At 41.4% G+C, this 23738-nt stretch overlaps 1 protein-coding gene across 2 annotated transcripts in view; it reads right to left on the bottom strand.

Moving 5' to 3' along the window:
- LOC122447477 (ATP-binding cassette sub-family C member 4-like) overlaps positions 1–23738 on the bottom strand; it is a 1659665-nt gene that overhangs the window by 63031 nt on the left and 1572896 nt on the right. For both annotated transcript variants that reach the window (XM_043478129.1, XM_043478124.1), the window contains exons 14-19: positions 15128–15224; positions 12391–12603; positions 10907–11041; positions 10111–10148; positions 9633–9727; positions 6979–7125 (exon numbers count right to left, since the gene is read on the bottom strand). In XM_043478129.1, the coding sequence (XP_043334064.1) occupies positions 6979–7125; positions 9633–9727; positions 10111–10148; positions 10907–11041; positions 12391–12603; positions 15128–15224 (725 nt within the window). The remainder of the gene's footprint in view (positions 1–6978; positions 7126–9632; positions 9728–10110; positions 10149–10906; positions 11042–12390; positions 12604–15127; positions 15225–23738) is intronic.

Here is a 23738-nt window from a genome sequence, read left to right as displayed (position 1 = left end):
GAGCTGGAGTGCCACGTCGGGGAGGCCAACCTGCTGCTGGCGCCGCACTCTGTGCTCACGGGCTGCGAGACCAAGAACAAGCTCTGCTTCGTGTATGTGCTGCTGGGCGACTGCAAGTGGGCCTTCCTGGGTGACCCGAAGGCGAGGCCGCGTTCCAGGAGGCCATCCTGCGGTTCGCCTCCAGCTACGCCTGCTGCTTCGCCCACGGGCACTTCCAGTGGGAGGAGGCTGCGGGGGCCCCTGGCCACCTGGAGGTGGGCCGGTGCTTCTGCCAGTTCGTGTCTCTGCAGCTGAGGAGACTCGGGGGGAGGGGGGGGGCGGGTTGAACCCCATGTGACGGTCTGAGGGCAGAGGCAGGGCCCCTTGCTGGACACCTGGCAGCCCCAGGGGGGCCCTGCGGACCTGGCCGCCCTGAGGATTGAAGGTAGATTGAAGGCAGGAGGACAAGGGGACGACAGAGGATGAGATGGTTGAATGGCATCACCGACTCAACGGACATGAGTTGGAGTAAACTCAGGGAGTTGGTGATGGACAGAGAGCCCTGGCAAGCTGCCATCCATGGGGACGCAAAGAGTCGGACAGGACTGAGTGACTGAACTGACTAATGAGGGCCTGAAAGGAGCCAGTGGCATTCCTCCTCTCGATCAAAGTGGGCTGGCAATGTGAACTGTGTGTGTTTGAGGATGCTGTGTTTGGAAACAACACAGGATAGAGGGTAACAACTGAGCATCTAATTTAAAAAAAAAAGGTAAAGTAGGGAGGGGAGAACAAGAGAGAGGGGAAAATTGGGAGGGGGTGAAAGAGAGGAAAGCAGAAAAAGAGTGGAGGAAAGAGTGGAGGGGGAGGGAGGTACCCCCACTGAATGGCCATGGTATCCAAGAAAAAATCAGTTTCCTCCTAACTGCTCTGGTTCACAATTTTCTACCTTTTCCACAAGACAAAATATCATGAAAGACAACACTAAACTTGTATTCTGAATGTCAAAGTACAAATTCACAATAATCACATTTTAAGAACTGAGTCCAGAATCTAAGGTGGAATCAGTAACTTCTTACATTTGACTCATACCCTGCTTACTTATAACCAACTGTAACTTAAAACTTGGAAGTCCCTATTTCTAGTCTGGGCCGCCTTATTATTTGTTAAACAACAACAAAAAGGTATATTTATATATCATAAAATACCAAAGTATATTTTATTAAGGTATATTTTACATCTCATAAAATTTGCCCATTTCAAATGTACAATTCAATGGATTTTTGTAACCTTATTGAGTGATGCAACCACCACCAAAAATAAGTTTTAAGATATTTTTATGCCCCCAATTAGATCCCCTCATGCCATAGTAATACCCTGTTCCCACTTGTAGATCAGGCAAACACTAATCTACTTTCTCTATAAATTTGACTTTTCAGGACATAACATACTAACAGAATTGTACAATTTGTGGTCTCTGAGTCTGACTTTTTTCACCCAGTGTAATATTTTTGAGGTTCACCCATGACATAGTGTATGTCTTTTTGAGCCCCATTCTTTACCACAAAAGTGGTACTAGGCTCCAGTCAAAAAGATGCCATATCAGGCCACACTTGATCTTGAGGGTAAGTAAGAGAAGATATGTTATTTGAACACTCCAGTGTTGTGACCTTCTTTATATACACCCACAATTAGCTTCACCTATGGTTCTAGAACCTAATTCCTTTGATAAGAATCATCTGTTGGTTTCACAGCCCTGCAGAGTCAGAAGCCAGCAGTGCTGGGTTGAGGCCAGGCTCTGAGTCCAGTGGAGTATGGAGGGGTGGGAAGAACAATAAAAGACCCACTGTCCTGGTAAGAAATGGGATCTACATCTAAGCAGCCTATTGAAAAAAAAAAGATCAGAGTCCCTCCAAAGGGGCAAAGAAAACACATCTGTACTTCCAGGTACAATGTAAGGGGAAGGGGCAAAACTGGCCCAATGGATAAGTGTTCAGTGGAGCCTGGAGGTGGGAGGTAATTCAGGGGACTTCCTGCATCGTTCTACATAAACTAATTCACTGACTAGACTAAGAAAAGGAGTCGGAGCTGTAGAAGGCTGGGAGCTCCACAGTCTCTTTGCTGTTAGAAAAAAAAAAAAAAGAAAGAAATTGAAAGAGCAAGAGAATTAGGAAACCATCAGTGGAAGAACCACCAAGTTCTGGTCCTCCTTTGACCCTCAGCAGCAAGAGGCCTTAGGCAACTCAGTCAACCTCCAATGAGAGGCAAACCCCTTTTCTGTAAAAGGGAAATGATAACATTCACAGAATAAAAAATATGATTATGCAGATATCTTCTAAATTATGAAGTACCCTACTTGTGACAGGTTTTGTTCATATTGTCCTTATGGGATTTTAGAGTTTTAAGGGACATGAAAGGTCACCAGGGTTAGTCATTTCCAAACTTTGTCCTGTGAGGCATCTGAGATTAAACAGAGGTTCCCTGGAGAATGAGGCAGAAAAGGACGTGAAGGACAAGACACCCCATCCATCTCTCTCACTGACCAGCCCATCCTAAACAGAACCCCTTACAAACATCTGGACTTTCACATAGTCGGCCTTTGAAGAAAGGGTTCTGCAGCTAACAGAAATGTTCAAATTCTTTCATAAATCAGACTTTCAGTGATGGAGGAGACAAGGTCCAACCTTGCTCAGGGTGATGCAATAATATTTTATCATGGGCTGGGTGCTGCTGTCGAGCCATCCTGAGATCTTCACCCACCAGAGAGAGGAGGCATGGAAACCCCACTTTTCAGGGTAACTTCCTGCAAAACCCCTTGCTGCCTCTTATTTTTTTCCTAAGGATGGTGCCTTGATAATTTTTTCCTATTTTACTCTTGGCTGCCCTATAGAACATCTTACATCTAGCATATCCCAACTACCCATACCCAACTTCACAAGCTCTGCCTTAGACCTCTGCCCAAATTGCCAGCATGGAAACTTTTTATGCACTTTTGACTTCTCTTGATTTCACATAATTATCAACAGGCCCTAACTTGTCATTTAAAATAATTTCATTTACAACCTCCTTTCTTTATCAAATAATATTATACCATGTTTTTAGGAATAGTAAGGAGAGAAGAGACGGAAGACAGGAACCCACTTTACCTCCCTTCCATCACTCCTGATCCCATATCCTTATTCTGATGGGGGGGCCCTCCTCTCTTTTCTATTCACCCACTAAGCGGGTCCTCAGTCCCCACCACATCTGTTCAGATCCCAGCCTTAGCCCTTTTCTCCTCCCTGAGACTCTTGTTGACAAATGTAGCTCCTGGTAATCTACCACTCCCTAGAATGCCTTTATCTTTAGTGGACAGACTTGGAATAATGGTGTTGGCCTCTCAGGAACCCTCCACATCACTGGCAATGGCTAAATGATCAAAAGTGCCCAGGGAGTCCTAATCCAAGATTAGCCACCAAGTCATGCAGATCTCCTGTCTCAGGAATGACGAAGAAGTAGTTCTCCTGCCAGAAGAGAAGCAGGAAAGTGGATCAGACCCACCATACCCAGAAAAGGTGAGAGGCAAGGGGACTTGAGAACATGCACAAGCCCTGTGACAATGGCCCTGGCTCCCAGGAGGACCCCGGCTCCCATCCCCAGGTACAGGACAGTCAGCATCCCTCCAGCTCCATGAGACACCCATTTTCTTTTGATCGAGCCCTCCTCCTCTGAACTAACCTGGGTAGATTCTGCCACTAGAAACCCAAAAGCCTGGACTAGAACAGTTATCACAGGTGTAACAAGAGACCTGCTTACCAAAACTAGTCAGGGAAAAGACAGATTTCTTTAAAGTTAAAACTTCAAATTGCTAAGTACCTTTTAAATAACAAAACTTACTTTAGTCATTTTACAGAACCTTTTTTATGAAGATAAGAGACTTCTGTTATGTTTTTATTTGTTCTTTTACCTTATAGTTTATTATAAAATATTGAATACAGTTTCCTGTGATATAAACAGGATTATTTTAAACAAAACACACACAGCATAAACACAATTTTTCTTGACAATCCAGATCTAATATTTTGAACACCAATGGTTTAACTGGTTCTAAACATTGCAATGTCCTTTGGGGTTACTTAATGCTCAAACTACTGCACAACTGCACTCATCTCACATGCTAGTAAAGTAATGCTCAAAATTCTCCAAGCCAGGCTTCAGCAATACGTGAATCATGAACTTCCAGATGTTCAAGCTGGTTTTAGAAAAGGCAGAGGAACCAGAGATCGAACTGCCAACATCCGCTGGATCATCAAAAAAGCAAGAGAGTTCCAGAAAAACTTCTATTTCTGCTTTATTGACTATGCCAAAGCCTTTGAGTGTGGATCACAGTAAACTGTGGAAAATTCTGAAAGAGATGGGAATACCAGACCACCTGATCTGCCTCTTGAGAAACCTGTATGCAGGTCAGGAAGCAACAGTTAGAACTGGACATGGAACAGACTGGTTCCAAATAGGAAAAGGAGGATGTCAAGTCTGTATGTTGTCACCCTGCTTATTTAACTTATATGCAGAGTACATCATGAGAAAGACTGGGCTGGATGAAGCACAAGCTGGAATCAAGATTATCAGGAGAAATAGCAATAACCTCAGATATGCAGATGACACCACCCTTACGGCAGAAAATGAAGAAGAACTAAAGAGCCTCTTGATGAAAGTGAAAGAGGAGAGTGAAAAAGTTGGCTTAAAGCTCAACATTCAGAAAACTAAGATCATGGCATCTAGTCCCATCACTTCATGGCAAATAGATGGGGAAACAGTGGAAACAGTGTCAGACTTTATTTGTTTGGGGCTCCAAAATCACTGCAGATGGTGATTGCAGCCACGAAATTAAGATGCTTACTCCTTGGAAGGTTATGACCAACCTAGGTAGCATATTAAAAAGCAGAGACATTACTTTGCCAACAAAGGTCCGTCTAGTCAAGGCTATGGTTTTTCCAGTGGTCACGTATGGATGTGAGAGTTGGACTGTGAAGAAAACTGAGTGCCGAAAAATCAATGCTTTTGAACTGTTGTGGTGGAGAAGTCTCTTGTGAGTCCCTTGGACTGCAAGGAGATCCATCCTAAAGGAGATCAGTCCTGGGTGTTCATTGGAAGGACTGATGCTGAAGCTGAAACTCCAGTACTTTGGCCACCTCATGCGAAGAGTTGACTTATTGGAAAAGACCCTGATGATGGGAGAGATTGGGGGCAGGAGGAGAAGGGGACGACAGAGGATGAGATGGCTGGATGGCATCACCGACTCAATGGACATGAGTTTGAGTAAACTCCGGGAGTTGGTGATGGACAGGGAGACCTGGCATGCTGTGATTCATGGGTTCGCAAAGAGTCGTACATGACTGAGTGACTGAACTGAACTGAACTGAAGATTATTTAAAACACACTCCAGCCCACCCATCCAACTATGATATTTTTTTAAAAAAAATTTTAATACTCTGCTTTCAGCTGATACATTTTGCTATCGCCCAGCACCTGCCTCCAACCTCTGTTCCTCCATTTTTACTTTTAGTGCTGAGGACTGAGGAGACCCTGCAACCCACTGGGACCTAAAATAAGACCACATGCTCTTAGCAAAGACATAAGCAATTCTCATATTTAAAGACATCCTGAGACTTTTTGAAAATGAAGAACATACTTCCAGATTCTGCCTGGAGTCTGGGTATTTCTCAGAACACATCATAGTATAATCTATTTGGTAGTCTAACTACTTTTCAGGTTTATTAGTCTTGAGTTCACAGCTAGATTATACACCCATTGTAAACATGGGCCACATTTCACATAAAATCTATAACAAAATGCAAAGTGCCGGGTGGGGTGGAGAGTGCTCAAATAGGATTTACTCATAAAACACTATAAACCTAGTGGCTTTCCAACTTTCTTTTTAAGATGGGAAGCCTTCTGTACCAATGGACTCTTATACAAAAACATAAAACAAATATAAAAAATTATTATTTAAAATTGTTTCTTCATGAGGAGAGATTATAAGACCTAGAATCTACTCAGTGACCATCTTGCTACACATCAGTCAGGGGACACAATTATTGGAAAGATTAATTCTGATCATTACAGAGTTCATCAACATCTATTTATCTTCAATTTATAAATACATGGGGAAACTACCAGTTTGCAGAAGGTTCCTATGGATCCAGTGAAGTTAGCCTCTTACAGAGTTATTACTCAGTCACATCTGACTCTTTGCAATCCCATGGACCATAGTCCACCAAGCTCCTCTGTCCATGGGATTCTCCAGGCAAGAATACTAGAGTGGGTTGCCATTCCCTTATCCAGGAGATCTTACTGACTCAGGGATCGAACTTGAGTCTCTCACATCACAGGCAGATTCTTTACTGTCTGAGCCACCAGGGAAGCCCACTTAGAGTTATTGAAGTTAGCCTCGTATAAGTCACCAAATGTCCACTGTAAAACTATAGAGTTAATTTCACTGAAGAGGATGTTTACATTCACCAATCTTGCATTTTCATTAAGTTTTCATTACCATTTTAGGTAAACCTCAAAGTATAGGCACATGTCAGAATTCTGTGATCCCAGAAATGGATGGGAAATGAAAGATAGTAACACACAGCCTGTCTCAGGTAGAGATTCATTGTAAGAAGGTCCTTCCTAATGAACAACCTACCTTAATGCTAGGTAACACAGCCAACGTTTTAGCAACCAGTCAACACTGATTTATGTTTGCATCAACTGTAGTGTGTTTCATATGCCTCTGCAAAGTGAACATTTATTTATCTTTCCACATATACATGAACTGGAATAAAAGTTTATATGCTTCTATATTCAGATTTTCCCTGGTAGAAGAAGACATCAGGAAAGCTTTTTGTAGAAGATGGATCAACATGCACAGTGATTTTCTTCCAAGAATCTCCTCCAATTTCAAACATCAAATGTAATCAGGTACTAAATGCATTAACAAGACATGTTTGCTAATAAGTTTGATGTCTGACTTACCTATTGGATTTCTATCAAAGAACAATACCGGAGCTTTCAAAATAGACTCCAACATTTCATTGTGCAAAGTTTGTGAAGAATTAACAAGGACGTAGATTAACAACAGAGATCTCGTGATGCTGAAAAGGCCGGTAGCTACCATTAAACCTGAAACAAGAAACATCACTCAGAGCATTAGGTCTCTGCCTTTGTTTCCATGATGCTAAAGCATGTCAGGCACTTTATAAAGATATTATATGTTGTATTCTATAAATATAATTTATATGCAAATTCATATATAAAATAGATGAGTATATATACAATGGATCCTGTAGGAGTTTAATTTATAAGGAAGAATATAAAAATTACTATGTTTTCTCATTAAATAGAAACCACATGGGGAAAAGATCAGGTATAAACTACAATTTCCTTCTAGGCTTTCCTAATACAATTACAAGTTTTAATAAAAACTCAGAAGAAAGAAAATTATATCAATAAAAGTAGTTGATCTTCCTTTGCTTCTATTTCAAATCTTACAAATTACATGTCCCACAATCTAAAATTGGGGAATGCTTTAGTACCAACTTGAATTAACAGGGAGCAGGAGAAATGATTTACCATTTCCTTGGAAATGTGTAAAATAGCTATCTCCATGCCTAAATAGCTGCAAAGACTGTGAAAATATTGCATTAAGTTGCAAGCAGAAAATCTCACAAATAATTGCAAGAAAATACAAATTATATTTTAGCATGACATAATTAACCTAAACAAGCAACTAATCTCTAAGTGTTTAATAGAAACATGAAGCATTTGGAAATGAACATAATCTTTTAAACATATTTTATTTAGTGACATAAATGAGTGCCCCCTGTGCATATAATTTTTTTTTTAATTTGTGGTTTTATATATTTAAGTAATTTTAATTGGAGGATTTATTACAACATTGTGATGGCTTTTGCCATACATCAACATGAGTCAGCCACAGGTATACATGCATCCCCCTCAGCATATAGAAATTAAAATAGCCCTTCTAGTACTTCCCTGGTAGTGTAGTGGATAAAAATTCCCCTGCTAATGCAAGGGATATGGGTTTACTCCCTGGACTGGGAAGATTACACATGCCACAGAGTAACTACCCTTGTGCTACAGCTACTGAGCCCGCATGCTCTTGGGCCTGCAAGTCACAACTACTGGGCCTGTGTGCTGACTACTGAAGCCTATGAGCCTAGAGCCTGTGCTCTGCAACAAGAGACGCCACTGCAATCGGAAGCCCCAAACTGAAACTAAGAGTAGCCCCTGCTCGTGCTACTAGAGGAAGCCTGCACAAAGCAATGAGGACTCAGTGCAGCCAAAATTAAAAGTATATAAGTTTTTTTTTTTTTTAATTGCCCTTCTTAAATCTCTTGAATTCACAATGCTAGAGTGGACATGACTTCTGTAAGAAGTATTCCATCAAGTACTTTTTTTTCTCCTTCAGCTGACATATGACTTCAGCTCTGAAAGTTACTCAAATTCCTGGATTCCATCTATGGGTATTTGTCTTATCCCACCATCCTATATGAATGCATAATAGAATCCCTTCCTTACTTCTCTAAGTCCCCACAGTCCACCAATTCAGAAGATAAACAACGAATGGATTTGTTTATTAGCAAGAGATCAATGTAATAAACACCAAATTTCAATGAGTGGGTTCTTATAAAGATATCACACTCTGTAGAAAGCTTGTATGAAGGTTTCCCACAGGAATATTAATATTTTAGATGAGACTTCCTTTAAAAAGTGTGTAGTACTATATATATACTATGCATTCTTTTGGAAGTAGAAAGCTGTGTTAATATAAGTCTGGCAAGCCTCAAAGTTAATCACAGTTGCAGACACAATAAAATTGTGATCTCAAAGTAAGAAAGAGAAAGAATCTTAATTCCCAGACACTGGATTCCCCCTACTTGGTTTCCCTCTTAAGCAATTTGTGAAGCTCAAGAGATGAGCAGTATGGTGAAGGGGAGCTTTGCATACCTGCGAAGAAATAATGCTTTTATCTGGGGGCCCGTGCTGCCAGAGGATTTCGCCCAAGTTCAGTAAAAGCCAAGGTTTATTTAGACAGAACTGAAACAATCTAAATCACAAAGTGAGGATCCGTTTCTAATTCCCTTGCCCATCCATATAGCAATATGTGTGTGCCTAGTTGCTCAGTTGTGCCCAACTCTTGCAATCCCACAGACTGTAGCCTGCCAGGCTCTCTGTCAATAGGATTTTCCAGGCAAGGATACTAGAGTGGGTTGCCATTTCCTGCTCCAGGGGATCTTCCTAACCCAGGAATCAAACCCAGGTCTCCTGCATTGCAGGCAGTCTCTTTACCAACTGAGCTATGAGGGGATAAGATTTAGCTAAAGCACCTACTAGAATACACAATAGCTACATATTTCCAGTGGCTGATTTTCTCAATATGCAATCCTGGTGTAACTTCCAAAATCTAGTACTGAACAAATTAAGAGACTTCATTCAATCTCTTTCTTCTAGTAGATTTAAAAAATAATTATTCTAATTAATTCAAGGAGAAACTGCAACTCAGACTCTTAACCCACTAAGATCTTACTGAATAACTCCTGGAAGCCCTAGCTGCTCACACAGGCTCATTGTAAGCACTTCAGATAGAGTGGATTATTCAACTTTACCTGAATAAGTTCCTAAGTACCAGTCAGGATCAGGCATCACAATCATGTTTCCTTGTCCAAAGACCATGGCATATATGGTACTCCTTTCATTTGCCCTATGGAATGGGAAAGAAAAAAAATAGTATGTTATAGATAGAATTTAGACAAACACAAAAAATTGTCAACATGGGAGATGTGTTTCTTGCTGAAATATTCCCAGCTCATAATGCCCTGTGTCCATCTACCTTATAAAGATTCAATTTCAATCATGACTTCTGTTTCTCAAAATTGTCTGTGAGGAAGCTCCTGAGGGTCAGACATGGGGAGAGACCATGGGAGGGTCACATGCCACCAGCAGGAACTTTAGTTTTTCTTCAGGGAAACAACGTGAGGGTCAGAGGAGGAGACTGAACAAACCCCACCTCCCCATCCCAACTGTGGAAAAGTGAGGCTTCCTGTAGATTTCACAGCACTTTGGGTCAGACCAGGAATCACTCACCAGTCTGCAAGCCACCAATCCTGCAGGGCGTAGGCGACCTGGAGCAGGAAACAACAGTCACTCACACAGACATTACTAAACCCTCACACCCTGCTCACTAGGATGGGTGATGGAAAGACTCCAGAACACAGAGACGGTCCTTCTGGCTCAGGTCTGTGCCAAGCCCCACATCCCAGATGACCACAGGTCAGGGAAGGGCATGCTACATTTTAAAACCTTTAAAAGATATCCTCTTTTCCCTAGAAGACTTTGCTCTCCACATATAATGTATTTCAATGCAAATCCAAGTGGACAGCAAAATGCAACAGTACAAATGTTGGGATTCTTTCAAGGAAAAAAGCTTGACAGGTACAGCAATGATTGGTTTTCAGTGTCAGTTTGCTGAGGTCAGTCTCCAGTGATTCAACCAAACACCCACCTAGATGTTGCTGTGAAGCATGTTGTGGATGTGGTTCACATCCATCATTAGAACTTCAGTAGAGGAGATCCCTCTAAACACTGTGGTGGCCTCATACAGTCAGATGAAGGCTTTAAGAGCAAAACTCAATGCTTCCTATTCCTGGAGGAGGAAGAAATTCTGCCTCAAGACAGCAGAGTCAACTCCTGCCTAAGGTTCCATGCTGCAGGCCTGCCTTTCTGATTTCAGATTCACCTAGCAAGATCCCACAACATCATGAGCCAAGTCTTGGAAACATATCTCTTAATATACATATTAAAAATAATTAAATAAACATGTTATGAATAGCACATAAGTATCAAGCTGAAAGCACAAACCAAAATAAATGATGTTATTTACCTGAGCTGCAACATTTATTAGAATAAGGAAAACGATGATGAACCAGTGAGCTCTGAAGCAATTTTTGTAGATCTTAAAACCAACCATTCCTATCGAACAGCTCTCCAGTGATGGTATAGCCTGTATATTCTCAGTCTGGGAGGGGAAAATGGCAATGAGAGATAAAATTTTAAATAATGAACCCCCAAATTTCAAAAGTTCAACAATGCCATCCATTGCAAAGCTATAGGGAAATGGATTCATCTCATACAGTTGCAGGAGAACAAGATGGCACATCTCCTACAGAGAAGGGTGTGGGAATATCTAGTGAAACCATGTGTGCATTGACCCTCCGATCTAGCCATCCTATTCCTAAGAATCTATTAGAAACAAAGAAACATCCTTCGCATTAAGTTATTCATTGTTGAAGGGCTTTGCTTAAAGTTGATCATGACTCTCAGCACATGTGCAATATACCTGATTTAAGTATAAGTGCAGAAGCTTGTTCCAAAATAATACACAAAATTATATGGAGCTAATGTATACTTCTAGATTATTTGTGTCACTCAAGAATGGAAAACGTACCTGGGCCTCAAAATATTAACCTAATACAGTAAACTGAGTTCACATAGAGAATTGGAGTAATGTGAGTTTGGATCTTAGGGTACAAGCATATGATCAGAATTTATTTGGTTCCTAAATTTCAGAGAGTGATTCCTGAGTGTAGGGATGTGAGGAAGACTAATCTGAACACTTATCAGAATCATCCAGGCTCCTAGGTCTGGATAGTGAGGATTTGGATACAGAGGAATACCTGTGTATGTTTTTAAGGAAGATCTAGTGTGCTTCTGTCTGGAGGACTTAAGATGCATTATAGACTCATAGGAGCCTAGGATGTCCTCAGCTCTGTCCTGATCACTGAAGATTGAAGGTGGATAAGATATGGTTCTCGGTCTTGAAGGATGAGAAAGGAAGATGGGAACTAACTCCAAAGTGTCTGCTGAGTGATGGGTCCTTTGCAAGGCTACCTCTGGCCTATCACAATCCACCTGATGATGGAGCAAAATACTACTATTACTCACCTGCAGGGCCAGAACATTCCTACATATAGGAAAAGTAGCTGAGTCAGTGTGGTCACAGAAGGACTCACTCTAAGGGGGTCTTCACATTAAACCTCTGGATGTATAAGGGAAGCTGGAGGCCACCAGAGTGAGTAGGATATAACTGCTGCAAATTGAAGAGTTTTCATATCATTATGAGCCACATATGCTCAGGAAGTCATAGCAGTGCACCTGCTACTGATCTCCATAAGATCCTCCATCCTACACCCAAGGAAGAACCCCAAGCAGGGAGCAATTTAATTCTACCAAGTCCATGGAATAAGACCTTGGAAACTTAGGATCTACTTTGGGACAAACAAAGATGTCACGAGAGAAGCAGACTGAAGGCCCACGAGGCCACCAAAAGCAGACAGACCAGGGCATGTTGCAGGATGAGAAACTCACATCTTTGTCTTCTGGAGCCGCATCTTCCAAAGAGGGGCTGGAAGACTGTAATGACAGAACTGAAGACTCAGAGGAGGACCACTTCCTCAGAGTGGGAGTTCCTGGACCTGGAGGTAGTTCAGCCTTCTCATTCTCCATTTTCAAAAGGATGTCTTCGAAATCTATCCCAGGTTTTGGAAATTCAGCATAAATTCCCTTTTGCACCATTCTGCCCTAAAATAAAGAATTTGAGAGGAATGCATTTGCATTTGAAAATATTAATGTACTCTAAATACTAATCAAGAAAACTTAACTGGGCTTAAATTACAATTTTCCTAAGAAAATGATCCTTAGGAATGGAATTCTGGCTGACAATTCTAGTTCAGTTCAACTCAACACAGAACTGAGCATTCTGTCTCTGACAAAACTTGTGTTAGGTTTTGGGGAATATGAAAGAAATGTGTGCTTGTGTGTTAAAATGTAGTCCATTAATATAGTTACCCTGGGCACATACAGAAGTAAGAAGCATGGAGGTTGGTGTGAGGATCAGCAAAGTCTCTATAGACAACATGGGAATTGAGAAAAGCCTGTGTGAGAAACAGAATTTTAAAAAAAAAACAGTCAACTGGGAAGGATATTCCAGGAAAGAAACTTAAAACTAACCCAGAGGTGGACACAAGGATATCTCCATAGGTAAGGGTCATTCATCAAACATTCACTGACCACTGTCACTGTCATAATATCATGTGTCCAGCTGGAATAGGATGTATAGGAACCAGCTCTGGACAGAGAACCCATGAGCTGTGTCTTCATGGTCTTTACAACTATCCCACACACTCAGGAAGTTCCAAACTGAAAATTCAATATTCTACCTTATAAAATAGCTCATAAGCAAGGAGGCCATGAGACTAGTGGCTCTAATGTCTTGGAAGCCCATGCCAGGAAACCAAAACCTAAACCACAATCAATACACTCAGATCCAAGAAAAATTAAGAACAACCAATCATAAGAGGCCAACCCAGCTTCCCTAAATTAGGCAACTACCAAAGCTACAGCCAATCTAATGTTCTTTGAACATGTGTGACACATCATTGCAGTTTCCCTCTCTTACAAAGTTATAGAAAATAATGTGCAATGTTTTCACTATTTTCTGACTCCATGAATCAAAACTTGGCTGATTCACTGAGAGGCAAACAAAATATTAGGCAAAATCCCAGGATGAAAAACTAACCAAAGGAGGACATGTCTGGCTGAGGCAGGTCAGGTGGAAAGAAGGTGGCCCAGCATCCTCACTGGTAACCCTATCATTCCACACCCTGAGGTGGTCCCCTGGGAGAAACCCAATGAAGCCTTTGGGCAACATTTGATACTGCAGAATTAGTTATTCATGATGCACTGTGTCTTGTTCTACTTGGGAGGCAAAAGTCATGCATCTTTTTAAAATGAGATTAACAATTTCCATTTTGTATCTGTAAGATGCAAAAGGAAATGACTAGTGTTATAAAGATAGCAATTTCACTCAGCAGCCAAGGACTAACAATTCCAAAGGGGTTAGGGCATAGTTATCTGCTCTCTGCTGTTAGAAAGGGACTAGACAAACAGAAGGATAGACCCCGACTCATCCAGGACTGCCCACCAGTGGACAAATCATTCTGATAGTACTAAATGTGGGGATGGTGTCATCAAAAGAAGCAATCAGAGAATACCAAAACATCTAGGGATGGGCTAATACTATCAATGTTGGGGTTTTACATACTACTATCACTCCCTCTGTACATGGAATTAACTGCTTTCAAGCTTGAGAAATCTGAAACTCCTATTGCTGGAGGAGTGGAAAAGAGTTAACACATGGAACTGCTTCTAGAGAAGTAGAGGTGCTGTATTTTAATAATCTAATTTGGAGCAGAAATTCATCTCATAAGTGAGAAATCTGACTAAGGCCTATTGGAACAGACATGGGTTAACAAAGGAGGTGCTGAGGTACAGAGGCAAACAAGCCAAGGACTGAAGCATCAAACAACCACTAGGTCTGAAAACTGCTAATCTTCAGCCCACCCTCAATTATGTTAGGTGCAGTGGATTGCATGGTGTCCCCCTAAAAAGGTATGATAAAGCCCTAAAGATGACACCTGTGAACATGACATTATTTAATGGAAACAGGGTCTCTCTAGATGTAATGAAGTTAAGATGAGGTAACACTGGAGCAGGGCAACCCTAAATCCAATGTGCCTGACATCCTTATGAGAAGAGAGGAGACCAGCAACTGGCAACATCAGCAGAGTGGGCATCTCTGATCCAGGTGCTCGGCTACCCAACCTCGCTTCTGGTGCTAATGGAAGATGCCCTTCAGGCAAATTGTGCATGGCATCACATGGGTACAAACAGGTCTTAGTACCTCTAATTTTCAAATACTAATATACTTTGACTTAATTTGTGGAAGGGGAAATAAATGTTCTAAATAAAATAGCATCATTATCTTTAAAAAAGTTTCACTAGAAGTGATAATTCAGTGATTCTACAGTAGCACTTTAATATACTTTAGGCTTTATGTGGCTTAGAGTGTAGTAGTGACACTTCCACAGGTCTTTTGATTCATCCTCAAAGATATGAATATCACCAGCGCTCAGAAGAAGGGGATATAAAAGTGAGGGAGAAGAGGCGTTTACCATATATTCAAGGAGAGTGATCTGCTTGGAGAATCTGGCCTTCAATACATCTGAGTGTGAGCAAGCTTCACAGACTTCTAGAAATTACTTACATCTTTCAGTATCAGAATCTGAGTTGCATCTTCTAGGTACTGCAACTGATGTGTCACTAGAATTGTGATCTTCTTGCTCAAGGTTTGGCAAATACACCTACAAATGTAAAAGGTACAGTATGAAAAAACACATTAATCGGGGTGCTCGCAACTGAAAATTCATAATTTGAAAACATGAGACAAAGACAAGACAGCCCTCAAAGATCTATAAATACCAAATAAAACAAATTAAACACAAATATTTAAGTTGATGCAAAACTAACTTCAGTTTTTGCATTGCTGAAATTTGTCATTTGATATCAGAATACATTCTAAATGAATATAGTTATGTTAAACATCATTTTAATGCATATTTCTCACTTTATGTTTCTTTGCTAATGACTTATTACTTGCTGTTTATCTTATACTTTTTTAAACTATGGAAATGATGTTAGACAAAAAGCAAATCTAAGCGAGTTTCTTATTTGAGTTCAAAATGGGTTGCAAAGCAGTGGAGACAACTCACAATATCAACAACCCATTTGACCTAGGAACTGCTAAAGAACGTACAGCACAGTAGTGGTTCAAGAAGTCTTGCAAAGGAGATGAGAGCCTTGAAGATTAGGAGCATAGAGGCTGGCCACAGAAGTTGACAACCACCAACTGAAAGCAGTCATCAAAGCTAACCCTCTTACTACTACACAAGAAGTTAGGGAAGAACTCAACATCGACCATTCCACAGTTGTTTGGCATTTGAAGCAAACTGGGAAAGATGAAAAAGCTCAAGAAGTGGGTACCTCATGAGCTGATCAAAAATCAAGAATATTGTTCTGAAGTGTCATCTTCTCTTATTCTATGCAATAGCAATGAACCATTTCTCAGTCAAATGGGGGTGTGCGACAAAATGTGGATTGTATACAGCTGGTGATGACCAGCTCAGTGGTTGAACTAAGAGCTCCAAAGCACTTCCTAAAGCCAAACTTGCATCAAAAAAATTGTGATCACTGTTTGGTGGCCTGCTGCCTGTCTGATATACTACAGTTTCCTGAATCCTAGTGAAACCATTACATCTGAGAAATATGCACAGTAAATTGATGAGATGCACTGAAAACTGCAATGTCTGCAGTACTGATCAACAGAAAGGGCCCAAGTCTTCTCCATGACAATGCTCAACTGCGAATCACATTACCAACACTTCACAATTGAACAAATTGGTCTATGAAGTTTTGCTTCATCTGCCATATGCAGACAACCCCTCACCAACTGATTACCACTTCTTCAAGCATCTTGACAACTTTTTGCAGGGAAAGTGCTTTCACAAGTGGTAGGAGGCAGACAGTGTTTTCCAAGAGTTCACCAAATCCTAAAGCACAGATTTTTATGCTACAAGAATAAACAAACATATTTCTCATTGGCAAAAATGTGTTGAGTGTTTTTGTTGTTGTTGCTGTTCAGGTGTTCAGTTGTGACTGACTCTTTGTGGCCCTGTGGACTGAAGCATGCCAGGCTTCCCTGTCTTTCACCATCTCCCGGAGCTTGCTCAAATGCATGTCCACTGAGTTGGTGATGCCATCCAACCATCTCGTCCTCTGTCGTCCACTTCTCCTCTTCCCTTCAATCTTTTCCAGCATCAGGATCTTTTCTAATGAGTCATCTCTTCATATCAAGTGGTCAAAGAACTGGAGCATCAGCTTCAGCGTCAGTCCTTCCAATGAATATTCAGGACTCATTTCCTTTAGGATGGACTGGTTGGATCTCCTTGCAGTCCAAGTGACTCTCGAGAGTCTTCTCCAACACCACAGTTCAAAAGCATCAATTCTTTTGCACTCAACTTTCTTTATGGTCTAACTTTCACATCCATACATGACTACTGGCAAAATCATAGCTTTGACTATATTTGCCTTTATTGGCAAAGTGATATCACTGGTTTTTAATATGCTGTCTAGGTTCATCATAGCTTTTCTTCCAGGTAGAAAATGTCTTTTACTTGCATGGCTGCAGTCATCATCCACAGTGATTTTGAAGCCCAAGAAAATAAAGTCTGTCACTGTTTCCACTGTTTCACCATCTATTTACCTTGAAGTGATGGGGCCACAGGTCATGATCTTAGGTTTTCGAATGTTGAGTTTTAAGACAATTTTTTCCTCTTTCCTCTCTCACCTTCATCAAGTGGCTCTTTAGTTCCTCTTCACTTTCTGCCATTAGGATGGTGTCATCTGCATATCTGAGGTTGTTGATATTTCTCCTGGAAATCTTGATTCTAGCTTTTGCTTCATCCAGCCTGGCATTTCACATGATGTACACTGCACATAAGTTAAATAAGCAGGGGACAATATATAGCCTTGATGTACTCTTTTCCCAATTTTGAACCTGTCTACTGTTCCATGTCGTATTTTAACTGTTGCTTCCTGACCTGCATGCAGGTTTCTCAGGAGGTAGATCAGGTGGTCTGGTATTCCCATCTCCTTCAGAATTTTCCACAGTTAGTTGTGATTCACACAGTCAAAGGCTTTGGTGTAGTCAATGAAGCAGAAGTAGATGCTTTTCTGGGTGTCTCTTGCTATTTTTGTGATTCAACAGATGTTGGCAATTTGATCTCTGTTTCCTCTGCCTTTTCCAAATCCAGCTTGAATATCTGGAAGTTCTCGGTTCATGTGCTGTGGAAGTCTAGCTTGGAGAAATTTGAGCATTACTTTGGTACTGTGTGAAATAAGTACAATTGTGTGATAGTTTGAACATTCCTTGGCATTGTCCTTCTTTGAGATTGGAATGAAAACTGATGTTTTCCAGTCCTGTGGCCACTACTGAGTTTTCCAAATTTGCTGGCATATTGAGTGCAGTACTTTAACAGCATCATCTTTTAGGATTTGAAATAACTCAACTGTAATTCCATCACCTCCACTACCTTTGTTTGCAGTGATGCTTCCTAAGGTGCATTTGACTTCGCACTCCAGGATGTCTGGCTCTAGATGAGTGATTACACCACCATGGCTATCTGGGTCATTAAGATATTTTTGGCAAAGTTCTTCTGTGTATTCTTGCCACCTCTTCTTAATATATTCTGCTTCTTTTAGGTCCGCACCATTTCTGTCCTTTATTGTGCCCATCTTTGCATGAAATGTTCCTTTGGAATCTCTAATTTTCTTGAGGAGATCTCTAGTTTTTCCCATTCTATTGTTTTCCTCTATTTCTTTGCATTGATCGCTGAGGAAGGCTTTCTTATCTCTCCTGCTATTCTTTGGAACTCTGCATTCAGATTGGTGTATCTTTCCTTTTCTCCTTTGCCTTTCACTTCTCTTCTTTTCTCAGCTATTTGTAAGCCCTCCTCAGACAACCATTTTGCCTTTTTGCATTTCTTTTTCTTTGGGATGGTTTTGATCACCGCCTCCTGTACAATGTTACGATCCTTCGTCCATAGTTCTACAGGCACTCTATCATATCTAATTCATTGAATCTATTTGCCAATTCTACTGCATAATCATAAGGGATTTGATTTAGGTCACATCTGAATGGTCTAGTGGTTTTCCCTACTATCTTCAATTTAAGTCTGAATTTTGCAATAAGGAGTTCATGATCTGAGCCACAGTCAGCTCCCAGCCTTGTTTTTGCTGACTGTATAGATCTTCTCCATCCTTGGCTGCAAAGATGTTGATTGTAATGGCCCTTAATTTTGATTAATTAAGATGTGTTTGAGCCTTGTGAAAGAGGCACCAATAGCTAAATTATTTTTTTCTTTCAAAAACTCAGCTTAACAATTATTTACATGTTTCATAATGGGAAACAATTAAGCAACACTGATATTCCAAATCTTGACTGAACTAAAACACTATCTTATTACTATGTGGGAATGAGAGAAAGATTCATGTCATATAAAATGTGTACATTTTTCTTAGATAGTTTTCAAGGTGATTATTTATGATAGATGACATATATTAACAACAAAAAAACTGACAGATTTTTGGTAACCTTTGCCAGAGTACACTTTCTAGACACTTCTTCCCAAATAGTATCAGATAAAAAAAGAAATCTAACGTTGCCTCCATCAGTCTCTGTAATATCCCAGTCCCACACAGGAAGCAAGTATTTTTTTTCGTTAGGACTGGACACCTTCCAAATATAAAAATGAAAGAATAGAATCCAAATCACAGCAGGAATCATCCAACAGCTCAGAAGACACACCAATACTCTATAGCCAAGACATGTGTATGAACAGGTTACCCAAGATGGCTGTTCTCTTGCTTTCTGTACATCTCCTGCTTGACCTGGTGCCTGCTTCACCTACACCTACTCACATGACTGACCTTTCTACATACTTGCCCCAGAGCCTAGCTAATGACTATTCTAGCTTTAGATAAGAACCCTCTACTATTCTTATTAAAGAGGCTGGAAGAGCATGACCCTCTGTTGGTTTCCATGGTAAGAGAAGAGCCAATCTGATGTCAATTCCCCTGTAACTAGTAATCTTCCCTCCCCCACTATGCCCCCACTAGGAGCACAGACTGCTGCTATGTCCTGCCCTGCTGCCCACCGCACACAGTGGGGTGCTGGTTAGGTCCTTGCTTCAGACATGGAACCTCCCCCTAGTCATTAAACCATTTTTGTCTCTGCTGTTGACTCTGCACTCCTTCTTCAGTCTAGCTGGGCAAGCACAGGCCTAGCAGGCCAGCAGGGTGCAGCCCAACAATCCCCCTCACTTTCCTCACTTTCACTTGAAAGTGAAAGAGTTAGTCATTCAGTCATGACTGACTCTCTGTGACCTCATGGACTATAGCTTGCCAACTTCCTCTGTCCATGGAAGTTTCCAGGTAAGAATACTGGAGTGGGTTGCCATTTCCTACTTCAGGGGATTTAACCCAGGTCTCCTGCACTGTGGGCAGATTCTCTACCATCTAAGCCACCAGTGAAGCCCAACCTTGTTAATCCCTCAATCTGCTCCTCCATTTTAAATGCAGACCCCTAGGGACTCAGCCCCAGTCTCATCTCACAGGGTTTACAACTCCTCCAGGGAAGCAAGTGGCTAAGTCTGGGGCCCCAGTGACCATAGACGGGGTTCCATGCAGGTACTTTGGGAGCCTAAGCTCCTCACAGAGCAAATCTCAGGAACATGGACCAGAGTTCAGCCTGCTGAGTGAGTCACGTGGAGAGTCTGGAGGCAGCAGACTGCAGCTCAGTCCCTCTCACAAGCCTGATGATGACAAGTGACTAAACCTCAGTTTCTTCATCTCAGAACAAGGTCAGTGATGACTCATCCACATATTCTGAGAAATCAAACCACCCATTCACTCAGTAAATGTCAGCTCCCTTCTCCAGTCCTCCCTAACCACAAGTGGTCATGTGCTTTGGATTCAGGAAGAAAAGTCTCAAAAGGATACTTTGGGCTTTTTTTCTTTGTATTTTTTTAAAAATTTGTATTTTATATTAGAGTATAGTTGACTTACAATGTGTTAGCTTCAGGTGTACAGCAAAGTGATTCAGTTATACCTATACATGTATCTATTCTTTTTCAAATACTTTCCCCATTTATGTTATTGTAGAGTACTGAGCAGTGTTCCCTGCTATAGAGAACATAGTAGGTCCTTGTTGAGTATGTATTTTAAATATAATAGTGTGTACATGTCAATCCAAAATTCACAAGGGGACACTCTGGACGTCGAATCTATGATCAGAAGCAAGAGACCGGGATGTTAACACATATACCTCATTATGTCCAAAAGAATTCATTTTTTTCTTTTGACATGTCTGAGTTCAATATTTGTACCTAAGACCTCTGACTGAGTAAATCTCTCTTCAGACTTAGTACTAAAGCTTTTAAAAGTGAAATTGCTTCTCCTTAATATAAAAGTACCTGCCAACAATCCCTGAAAGTAGATTTTAATCAAACCTAGTGGTCTGCTCTGTCCAAGATAGTGTGTGTGCTTAGTCACTTCAGTCATATCAGACTTTGCAACTGCACGGGCTGTAGCCCACTAGACTCCTCTATCCATGAGATTCTCCAGATAAGAATATTGGATGGATTGGCACACCCTTCTCCAGGCGATCTTACTGACCCTGACCAAGGGGTAGAACCTGAGTCTGATGAGTTCACTGTAGGCAGATTATTTAATGCTGAACTACCAGGAAGCCCATGTCCAAGAAAGACCAACTCAAAAGTTGTAAAATGGTTTCTTCCTAACATTCCACCATGGTTGAAGTAATACAAATCATTACAATGAAGTTATCAGTTGATGGCCTTGAATTTTTCCCAAATAATGCTTTTTTATCCAAATCTCTAGGAAAATCCTCATGATGCCAGGAGGGTAGCGGTGGGGAATCCCTGTCACAGCATTAACACCTGTCACTGAACTCATGACAAGCCACAAGGCACTTTTCCATGGGAAAATTCACCAAGTCATGATCAGGAGAAGGTGGGAAAGGGAGGTCAAGATTAGAGAACTGGAGGCCCTGCCACATGTCAGCTGCCTTGCTCTCTTGTGTTCTGAAAGAATCAATGCCACTTTGCACTTTTTTTTTATTGTGGTAAAATATAACATGGAGTTTACCATTTTTAGGTATATGGTTCAACAGTCTTAAGTACATCTACGTGGTTGTGTGGCTGTTACCATCATCCATCTGCAGAGCTCTTTCATCACCCCAACACTAAGCACAAGTTACAGACAGACTTTGGTGGAAGCTGAACCCACACAGTGGATGTGGAATCCCAGCTCTTTGTGTCCAGAGCTCAGAGTTCCTCATACATTTCCCTCTCACAACTGCTGACTCTGTTGAAGTCTCTTCACTTTGCCATTGTGGACCTGCTGCACGTCAATCATGTTGCCCCCAAATTAAACATGTTAACATAACATGTTAGTCATCAGTAAGGTAGTCATTAATACTTTAGAATATAGTGACAGACTTTAAAGAAGTAATTCAGTTACCCTTAATTAGGTTGGGTCAGATGCACTCTGACCAGTGTCCTTAGAAAGAGGAAACTAAGACATAAGCACAGAGACTCGAGGACACAGGTGAACAGAGGAAAGACCATATGAGGATACAGCAAGGATTCCATCAGGAGCCAAGGACAGAGGTCTCAGAAGAAACTGAACCTGCCCACAACACCTTGAGCCTGAGCATCGAGCCTCAAGAACTGTGAGAAAATTAATTCCCATTGTTTAAACCCTCCCACACCCCATCTATGACAGCATGCTACAGATTAGGCATTTGTGTCCTTAATGTTCATTTGCTGAAACCTAATCCCCACTGTGAAGGTCCTGGAAATGGGACAGTTGGGAGGTGACCAGGTCATGAGGGTGGAGCCTGCATGAATGGGATTAGTGTCCTTATAAAAGGGACTACAAGGCTCCCTCACCCCTTCCCCACATGAGGACACAGGAATCATGCCCTCACCAGACGCTGAATCTGTCAGCAACCTGAATTTGGACTTTCCCAGCCTCTAGAATGGAGAAAAATAAACTGTTACTTCTAAGGCGCTTAGGCTCTGGTCTCCTGTGAGAGCAGCCTGGATGGACACAACCCCAGCAAAGTAACACAGGACCTGAGAGTGAGAATTTCCAAACAGCTTCTCTCTGCAAACAACTTACCTCCTCCGGGCAAGGACATGCCTGCTGTTCTCCTCACAGCCCTGCTTCCTTCTCCCTCCACACCTGTGCTTCTACTCTTCCTTCAGCAAAAGAACCGGGTCCTCTTCTCAGCCTCCACACACCTGCCCAGCCTGCAGGCCCCCAGGGCACCGCCCGCCCAGCTCTGGGCACAGAGAGCTTTCCAACTTCAGTGAAAGCCTCCAGCTGACACTTCTGCTTTCATTCAGCATTTCTTATCCTGCATAAAAATCCTCTAAATCCTGACTCTGCTGACCTTTTCCCAGGCATCTCTCTTAACAAGCTCCATGTAGAGACATGTTCCTCAGAGGCAGGAATGAGAGCTGGGCATCCCTTATGCTGCCTAGTGGGGGTCCTTCCCCTCTCCTGGCTGACCGTCCTCCTTGTAAACTAAGAGGTTTTGTGCAGTAACATCTGTAAGGGCATCGATCTCAGTGCACACAGCAGGACATTAATAAGTGCAGCTGGAAGGCTTGTTGGCTTTAATGAGGTGAACAACAGCAAGGGAACTAACCATGGGGAAGATGTTGAGGATGTTTTAGGAAAAAAACAAGCTCACAAAGCTTTCAAAAAGGCCAGTCTAGACTCCATAGGAGGCCTTAGTCAGTGTGGGTTAAGGACACATTTTACATAGAAAAGCATCAGAGTTGTTTTACATTAATCACTGTGTGGCCAACCAAGAGCCACTGACAAGTTCTAAATTCCAGAAACAGGAATGAGAGTTAAGACTTAAGCCAGATTATAGATACCTTTTTTAAATTCAAGTTGACCCTACATTGTGGATCTAAATATTAATTCTAGTAAGCATCCATGAAGCAACGTGAAATGATTGAAATCATATTAAGATGTGGAATAAATCATTCTCAAATTCTATTAAGATTTTATTAAGCCTAGACTTACTAAAGATTTTATTTCCAAACTGATAGAATAATAAGCATAAACCAACAAGGTCTTTCCATGGAAGCCCTATGTTAGTACCAAAAACTTTGCTTCTAATGTGCCTTTAACAAATAATAGAGGAAAAGAACCAGCAGTCA

The sequence above is a fragment of the Cervus canadensis genome, chromosome 9 (genome assembly GCF_019320065.1).
Source record: "Cervus canadensis isolate Bull #8, Minnesota chromosome 9, ASM1932006v1, whole genome shotgun sequence".
Lineage (NCBI taxonomy): Eukaryota > Metazoa > Chordata > Mammalia > Artiodactyla > Cervidae > Cervus > Cervus canadensis.
This window is presented reverse-complemented; position numbering and strand designations above follow the sequence as displayed.